Consider the following 9,536-nt stretch of genomic DNA (forward strand, 5'->3'; position numbering starts at 1 on the left):
TTCACTAAAATACCCATGCACTGATGATAAAAAGTAGAATAAAATCTATTTATCCAAATAAAGAAAGAAATAATTCCAATAAATCAAATAAGGGATAGATTACACTTTCCTCCCATGAGATTCCCAACAACTAGAAAAGCCATCGTTTGGGTTTCTAACTATTTGCACCTCCCTTGTGAGGAGTTGGCTAAATAAACCCAGTGTGAAATACTGATTTTTGTTTTAAAATGTTCTTTAGGATATCTAAAGTCTAAACAAAGTTATTTCATGATGACGAAATATATCCCACACTCTTCTTCTAAATCCATAAAACTCTCGATCAAGTAATTTCTGTTTTAATCATTGGAATGATTGGAAAAAGATAGGTCCCAAAAGATAACATGGTTAGTCCTTGATCATGTGAATTATTTCAAGACCAGGATCCATTTAGTGGCTGCTCCTGGTTCTTAAAACATTCATATATACTCTGGAGAGAGAAAGGTGGGGTTTTCTTATATAGGGTTGACTTTTGAAGAGTTGTGAATTTTCTTTGATAGGCTGTTAATTTTCTTCCAGTTATATTATAGTATAATTGCTTTGGGTTACAGAAGCATGAGTTTAGATGGCAGTAGATCCTCAAGTTAAAATTGTGGATTAGATGTTTTGAGTGTGGGGTTAAATGATTATGACAATGAGTTAGTGCTCTTCACTGCTTTCGGTGAAAGTTAAATGGTTCTCATTCAAGTGATTCAACCCCGGTATGACTTGATCCGTGCGGTTGTGAGGTCAGTATGGGCCCGTGGGACTATTCAGGCCGAAGGCCCGGATACCCGTTGTTAACCAAAAAAGAAGAAAAAAAAAAGATTATGACAAGAAGGAAAGATTGAACCAGGGGAGGTCATGATGTTGTAATATTTTTTGGATATATATATATATATATATATATCTCATGCTATTGGATATGGTGGCAGTTTGATTCCCTGTTGAAACTCCTATCTATTTTCCAATCTTGGTAAATGGTAAGATCTTACCTAAAGCTACTAAAAGTGGCTGCTAAGAGAGTTAAATGGATTATTTTGAATTTTGGAGTGTGAATTTTTGACACGTGAAAAATCAACATTAGGTACCCAAATATTGCGGGTCATAGATTAGAAGTTAAAGCATACTCATAAGGAATTGGAACCATTGACTATTGAAGTCAAAAGATTCTTGGCATCCACCACTATTAAGGAGAAGCTTTTTATCACTTGCCAGCATTCTCAATGGGATGTGGTGACCTCTTGAGGTTGTTTCATTTCTCCTATGAGGGGAGGATGCCACTGGTTGGGCGCATGACTGCCACATGATTTGTGGAGCTTGCTGAGATCCACGTAGTGGTTCCTATTAGTAGTTTGGAAGAAGAAGATGGTAGGAGGAGGAAGATCCAGAATTTTATCAGGGCAAAGGAGGCTTCTATAAAAGTGATCCAAATTAGTAAGACTGTGATTCATTTAGTGCCTTTGTGCCCTTTTCGTTATAAAATTATTTTTTCTGTGGCCACCAAAGAGGACATTGGCATTAATTAAGTGCAATGTGTTCAGTTTGGGCTTGTAAGGTACTTGTGAAAGCCTGTGTATTTCTTTCTTACCACACAATTGTTGCTATCGAATAAAAATTTTTAACTAAAATAAAAAACCTTTGATTGCATTGATCACCTGATCCTTAAGTTAAAAAAGCATTGCACTTTTTAAATTATGTTTCCTCACATCTCTATTATTTGCTCTTGTTATCACTGAAGCTTTCTGATTAACATTAGGAGAAATAACTTATTGATTACCTTTTAGGAAGCATAACTACACTGACTTACAAGAAAGAACAAATAATGGAAACTCAAGCCTTTTGGCTGACCTTTGCTCCTTTATTTTTTTGCAGCCCACAGTAGCTGCAATAGAAGCAGGAAAAGATATAGCACTGGCAAATAAAGAGACTTTAATTGCTGGGGGTCCTTTTGTGCTTCCACTTGCTCACAAGCATAAAGTGAAAATACTTCCTGCTGATTCAGAACATTCTGCCATATTTCAGGTACAAACGTTTATTCTTACTGGTATCTCCGCCCCCCAATCGCCTGAATATGTCCTATATATTAGGGATGTATGTTTGAGATTCTTCCATCTCATTGTGGACGTCCTTGTTTGCAATGATATGAGGACATTTTTGGGTCTTTACTTTCATTAACAATTTCATGTTCATGTAAGATGCATCTTTTTGGCTCCATCCTCTTATCAATGCTGATTAGAGAAGCTGACTGAGATCTTTCTGTCTCCAGTGTATCCAGGGTTTGCCAGAGGGTGCACTTCGACGCATCCTTTTGACTGCTTCAGGAGGAGCTTTCAGGTGGGAAGTAATAACACAACTAGAGTATTTCAAACACCACATAGCTTGCCACTTTTTAGAGGGAAAGAAGAAAACAAATGTAAAGAGTGGATTATGATTTTCGAGTTGCATTTATCACTTTGAAAAGTGAAATTTCTTGATTAATATTAAGATGCACACATAACTAAGCCCTTTTCCCAATCAGATGGAGTCAGCTGCACTGATTCTGTTTCACCATTCAACTTTTTTTAAGGTCATCTTATTTGTCAAGCATAGGCCATTCATTTCCTTTCTCACTACATCCCTAGTCACTTTTAGTTTATATACCCTGTCTTAGCTTCAATGGCCTCCGCTGCAAAACTAAGATGTGCACATATTTATGCTATATATGAATTAAGAACATGCTTCTAAGCTAAGCACTCAATAATTTCACATTTGAATGTGACCTAAATTTCTACCCTGAATGTTGGTAATTGTCATTCTCAATGAGAGGAAGTGAGTAAAACATTTAGGTGCAGTCTATTTATAATGGTTTATTCATTTGGAAAAGGTCATATATTTTGCAATTTACTTTCAATTATGGATCTGACTTTCAGAACCGAGGGCTAACCAAGTATTTGTGGTTTCTGCGACAGGGATTTGCCTGTTGAAAAATTGAAAGAAGTAAAAGTTGCCGATGCTTTAAAACACCCCAACTGGAATATGGGAAAAAAGATAACAGTTGATTCTGCTACCCTTTTCAATAAGGTTTTCAATTTTTTTCCTTCTTGTCTACTTGCTTATTAGTGTTTTTTTTTTTTTTTTTTCATGTTATGTTATGTTACTTTCTAAGTCATGCATCCTCTGAAGACCTAAAGCCGTGCTCCCTTTTATTTCTTGCACACCCTTTCCTCCCTTAACAGGGCCTAGAAGTAATTGAAGCACACTATCTATTTGGGGCTGAATATGATGATATTGAGATTGTGATTCATCCGCAGTCGATCATACACTCGATGGTTGAGACACAGGTTCATTTCTGGACTTTTCCATCATCCTAGTTATTTCTTTGATAATTTTTGTTTTTTAACATGTGATATTATTCTAAGAGGTTATGCTGAATGTATTAATGCTTCTCAATTTTTTTCTTTTGGGAATTTCTGGAGGCACTGGAATTTGGAATAAGAATTTTGATTTACACAAATAGATTCTCTGCGCTGATAGATTTGGATTTACTTTTCTTGTTTTTTTCAGGATTCATCCATCTTGGCTCAGTTAGGGTGGCCTGACATGCGTTTGCCAATACTTTACACACTATCTTGGCCAGACAGAATTTACTGCTCTGAGATAACCTGGCCTCGTCTTGATCTTTGCAAGTAGGGATCTCTTTCCCTTTCGTTGCATTATATTTCTACTTTAAATATAGTAGGAGCAAATAAGTACATTATTGTAGTATGGATTATACTAATCTTCAACACAATGAAGAAAAGAAGAAAGATAAGAAGGATATAGATCAATTACAAAATTAAGGTGATGCTTCTCTAATTCCTTGGAATTACCTTCATATTCTGTTCTTACTCAGTATCCCCAACTCTTTCTTTTTTGAGCTGTTTTTTTCAGTGTTAATTCTAAACTTGAAAACATGACGTCATATTAATGGTGTGCATCCATCAATTACAGGAATATCCCAATAATTCAACTTAATATAGTGAGAAGTACAGGCTACAATTTTTGGATGATGAATGCCACAAATTTATACTCATCCTCTAGATAAGTCATATCCAAACTAATGGATAGTCCTAACGGTATCCATCACTTGTAAAGTTGTAAGCTTGCATATTGATCTGGGCGTGGTTTTAGAGTCCAGTTTCTACTCATATTCGAGTTGATGTTAACTGAATTCCTAAGACAATCATAGTCATTACGGAAAGCATTTTTAATGACAAGCTTTTGTTGCTGATGGTGAAATATTTACTTGGAATTATTTGAATCCTTGGTATTAGGTAATGGAGAGCCAAGTTGAACTTTTGGTTAGTTTTGTTTATTTCTTTCATATTATTGAATTTGAAATGGAATGATGCAGGCTTGGTTCCCTAACATTTAAAGTTCCTGATAATAATAAATACCCATCCATGAATCTTGCCTATGCTGCTGGACGAGCTGGAGGCACCATGACTGGGGTTCTTAGTGCAGCAAATGAGAAAGCTGTGGAGATGTTTATTGATGAAAAGTATGTACCTTTTTGTTACTTTATTTATTTTTTGTTTCCTGTTTATCTCAGTGATTTATTTTCTCTTGTTGCTCGTTTCTCATTGAGTTCTTTTTTCTTTTTTGATACTCTTATCTAGAGGCTTATGTCTTCTATGGAGGATCGGAATAATTTAAAATCACATTTATTTACTAAGAATATATGAAAACATTTGTTTCTTTTTGCAACAGAGATAATCTAGAAGCTTAACTGAAAATTAAACTTTCAAACAAATGCTATAACGAGTTCAAAGTCAACTGCAAAACTGCAAGCTTTCTTTCCCAGCTGGTTTCTTGTTAAAACAGTGATCCATATATGGTACATTGAGACTATGTTGTATTTAATAATAGTAGAACCTAATCGTCCCTTCCTGGCCTAAAGCTCCCACTAGCCATCTGTCAATAAGAAACAATGCTGGTGAAAATGCCAAGATTTGTCACTTAAATTATTTTGGTAATCGGATTAGGGTGTTGAATAAACTAGGTCCAGAGGAGGGGTGCTAATGCCTCTTCTAAGAATGAAGAAACAAAGTCTTTTTTTCCTTTTTTCTGAAACAACCATGTTGTCTACACTATGCTGTGGGGTTGTTGTTCATCTTAATGACCCTCAGTTTAATTTGATATGGCATGTTGCTTTTTAAATGTTACCAACTCTTGGATAAGATATGCTGGAATACTCTCAAATAGCTTGCCTGCCACAATGACTAATGCTGCTGATTTTCTTATAACCTTCAAATTCACCTGCTGATAAGCATGTGGCATGTCCTTTTCAGAATCAGCTACCTGGATATTTTCAAAGTTGTGGAGGAGACATGCAACAAGCACCAGGCAGATTTAGTGGCAAGCCCATCTCTTGAGGAGATCATACATTATGATCTGTGGGCCCGGAAGTTTGCTGCAAATTTACAACCATCATCTGGCTTAAGTCCTGTCCCCGCATGACATGCAGCAAACCTTACATAACTAAGATAATGCTTTGACTGGGATCCAGTGACCTTTCAGCCTACAATTGTAACTACCTCTTGTGGAGATGTGGAGCTGAAGCAACTGTATTATAATTTTCGATGATAACAGCAGAGCATCTCTAAATGTATGATTGCATGCATTAGTTTCTTGTTGGTGAACAGAAAATCCAATTGATGACAATAAAAAAGTGGAAGTTTTGGGATGAAAAAAAAAAAAAGAGGAGAAAAAATGATGCATTTCAGTTTCAAAAACTCTCTTTTACCTCCTCTTATTTTGAGTTCTTTTGGGTTCTCCTTTTATGTTAGTTAGGATGTGCATAAATACAATGTTACAAATCACCTAAGCTAAAACTTTGTGTCAACATACAGTAGATATCTAGATTTGGTGACCCCAGAAATAAAATTCCTGCTGAAGCGAAGCCTTTACTGTAATTAACCCCATTTTCAGATAATGATATATCAGTCAGTGTCTTGGAAAGACTGCTACTCAAGTGATAGTCATTAAGAGTCTTTGTGTCACACAAAACAGAAATAGATTTCTCTCCGAATATATTCCAAGCAGGGAAATCACCTAGGTTCAGAAAATCAGGGTGAAAAACAGAGCAATCAAAACATAACCCTATGAATCTCATCTCTAAGGTAAAATGTTCAATGTTTATTAGCTATTAGATAATGGACAACTTGAAACTCTGCATTGGTGGTATGAACACATGCCCTTGTCCTGAGAGACAGATTCATTCCCTTTGTTGAGAGTGGAGACTCAACAAAGGGAACACTGGGAACTTGAGAATTGACATGCAGAACTTTTGGGTTGAAGATTTCTTGCAATATGGGAATTTAGGAAAACTGATTAAATATTCCTGATTTTCTTTATGACCAAGCAATGCAACAAGCTGTAAGGCAACTTTGAAGATGCCTTGCCAAGTGGAAGGGCTTGAAGAAAAGAATGCTCCTTGTTCATTGACTCTTATAGGTTTTGTTTGGTAAGAATTCTGTTCTGCAAGAGTGATCCTATGGTGGAAATGTTTTTTTTTTTTTTCCTAATCATACTCTGTGAGATTGATTTCCAGGGAGTAGAATGACTTTTAATACCCAAAAATTACGAAAATGCCATTATAACTTCTGACACTACACCCAATAATTATAAATTTGCCATTCTTACTTCTGGCGTACATTTTTTTTAGGGTAAATATTATTTCATTCAGTAGCACGTGAAGAACAAGCTGTTAAGGATTACAAGATTGTTTCAACCACGAAGTGAAATGCGATCAGATTGCCGTATATGTAATAGACAGGGCCTTCCTGGCCAGAGTATGCATCACATGGTTGGCTTCTCTAGGAATAGAGGAGAAATGTCATAAATTGCATCACAAAAATGTAAGGTGCCTACATCCAACTATCCATCTACCTTCTTTTAGGTATCTATTGTTTCCTTCTAGTGTTTAAATGGGCTAATATCCTTTTTGAGTGATAAAGTGGTTAGTTTGAAGCTCTTTTTGATCCACCATTGATTCTTATTGTGGCACCTTAAGAAAGCAAGTCACGGGGTATGCCAATCTGAAGCCAACCCAAAAAGAAAGAAAACAGAAGTGGGGGACAGCCTATTCTCATCCACAAAACATGGTACTCTACCAAGTACCATCTCTGTCTCCAACCCATATCTCTCTCTCTCTCTCTCTCTCTCTCTCTCTCTCTCTAAAAGACATTAGTGTAATAGTGTGTGTGGTGACTTTCTTTCTCCATCATCTTTTCCTCCCGACTCCCAAGCTATCAGTTAAAGACAAATGGAGGAACAAAGAGAAAGGAGTCAGATTCTTTCATGGGTAATGTCTGAACATTAATGCAAGGGTAGTCACCTAATTGGGCGGTTCATTGTTGTGAGCCCATTTATGTCAAAATAAAATTCATAGTAATCTAAAGAATTGCAACAAAGTGAGAACAGTATGAACTGCCAAGCCATCTCTCCTAGTCTCTCTCTGTCACAGTCCAATTGGATATGATACATTGCCACTTGGAAGAGGGAGAGAGAGGATTCGTTTCTGATCTGTAAGGGAAATTCTATTTGTATCAGCAATTACAAGTGGAGCTACCTAATACGGCAAGATATCCATCTTCTTTTCCTGAATCTAAGGTCTCAACCCTGGCCCGACCCAGACCTGACTCAGGGTCAGATATTCCCAACATTAACTCACCCTCTAGGTCCATATCCTCTTTGAGCTCAAGGTTGGCTTGGGCTGACAAAGCTAAACTTATACCCCGTCTAATTTTCACTATGACCTCATGACCAGTTTATCATCTTCTATTAGATTTATCATATTTATTTCAATTTAAAAATATATTTTCTTATTAATAATTCCAAAGCTGTCAAATGATTTGCTTAATTTTTTTTTTACCATTTTTTGGGTTTATGTTTGTAACGGGACATTATGTACCCTTGATTATAATTGATTTCAGTTTCAACAAATAGATAAATTAAGTAATTTCATACTTTTAAGTGTCAGGTTTTTTAAATATGTCAAATCATTTTAGTTAAATGATAAAATAGAAATTTCATAGCCCAAGTCCCAACCAAGACTCAGGAATTCTTCCGGTGAGATAATTGGATGGTAGACGACATGAAATTATGTTATTAGCCTTAGTAGTTAATACACATTTCTTCCAATGAGTTTAAAACACGTCATCTCGTATGTGTACAAAAATATATATATATATATATATATATATATATATAAACAATAAATAACTATTGAAAATGACATTATGGTAAATTATTTTTAAATAATTTGAAAGAAGAACTCTTTTTTACCCTTTGAGAATTTAGGAATAAGACAAATGGACAAACAAAAGAAGGTTCATATTCTAAATACACCTATAGAGAGGTTTTAAGGTTTCGTTTAAATGAATCTCTCTACAGTTATATTTAAAACTTGAAACTTTCTTTTGATTGCTCATTGTCTCTTACTCCTGCAAGTTTTTTAAGCTAAGGATAGCAAAGAGTTTTTAATTTTCTTGATTGATTATCAAAATTTATCATTATCTTTGTACATTTTTAATTCATATGTGAAATAATGTTGCCTAGTCTCATTGAAAAACAAATGCATTATATTAAAAGGGTAAAATCTTTATAGATAAATTATTTGACACCTTGAAAGGACTATAAATAAGAAAATCTGATAAATAAATAACAAAGATAAAGTTTCCACAGTTGCCATTCCGATTGTTATTGTTCATCATGTGAACCTTTTAGTTAGTGCTCAAGTTGAGTGGGCATTTTCCATATCGTCATCTTACCATACGTTGATTTTTGTATTGTAATTTTTGACCTTAGGGGTTTCAACAAATCCCCTTATTTCCCTTTTCTGAGGGACTGTTGAAGTGATAATGGGTCACATAGTTGAGATAGATCACAAATTTTTTTACCTAAATAATGCTTATCTATCCATTGATCAGAATAATTATATCATCTAATAATTTATAGAAACAAAGATAATATCATTAGGGTTTAAAAACCTGAAATCAGGATCTAGATCCATTCTAACTGATTTTGATTCACTGAAAAAAAAAAACCCTAAAATTGGCCTTTAGATCTCCAACTCTATTGTTTCAATAGGGATCGACCTGATTCGAGTTAGCTGAAATTGAGATCAGTCTTAACCGATTCCATTCTGGATTGATCTGAATCAACTGATCTGATCCAATTTTTAAATCCTTAGATATCGTGGAAACCATTATGAGGATATTGATTTCTGCAACATTTCAATAGAATAAATGAAATAAGAGCTTAATAATGCTGTCTTGGGGAAGGTTGTAGGCATGGAGAAGGTTAGTAAAAGTAACTACAACGTAGTAATTGGATCAGTGCTTAAATTAATCTGCGTAGTAGTTCATTTAATACTCAATTTTTTTTAAGATGGATCTCTAAAATTTCAGCCAAAGGTAACCATAAGATTAAAGTTTTCTTTTAATTTTAGTGAAAATTAAGATATTCTATGGATACATTTGATTGTAAGGAAAATT

At 35.0% G+C, this 9,536-nt stretch overlaps 1 protein-coding gene across 1 annotated transcript in view; it reads left to right on the plus strand.

Moving 5' to 3' along the window:
- Nucleotides 1-5,997, plus strand: part of LOC122080274 (1-deoxy-D-xylulose 5-phosphate reductoisomerase, chloroplastic-like) — an 8,648-nt gene extending 2,651 nt beyond the window's left edge. Inside the window, exons 7-13 of the mRNA XM_042647224.1 lie at nucleotides 1,891-2,040; nucleotides 2,285-2,352; nucleotides 2,967-3,078; nucleotides 3,234-3,338; nucleotides 3,562-3,683; nucleotides 4,391-4,537; nucleotides 5,328-5,997. Coding sequence (XP_042503158.1) covers nucleotides 1,891-2,040; nucleotides 2,285-2,352; nucleotides 2,967-3,078; nucleotides 3,234-3,338; nucleotides 3,562-3,683; nucleotides 4,391-4,537; nucleotides 5,328-5,496 — 873 coding nt within the window. The 3' untranslated portion in view covers nucleotides 5,497-5,997. The remainder of the gene's footprint in view (nucleotides 1-1,890; nucleotides 2,041-2,284; nucleotides 2,353-2,966; nucleotides 3,079-3,233; nucleotides 3,339-3,561; nucleotides 3,684-4,390; nucleotides 4,538-5,327) is intronic.
- The last annotated feature ends 3,539 nt before the right edge of the window (nucleotides 5,998-9,536 follow it).

The sequence above is a fragment of the Macadamia integrifolia genome, chromosome 5, assembly GCF_013358625.1.
Source record: "Macadamia integrifolia cultivar HAES 741 chromosome 5, SCU_Mint_v3, whole genome shotgun sequence".
In the NCBI taxonomy this organism is placed as follows: Eukaryota; Viridiplantae; Streptophyta; class Magnoliopsida; order Proteales; family Proteaceae; genus Macadamia; species Macadamia integrifolia.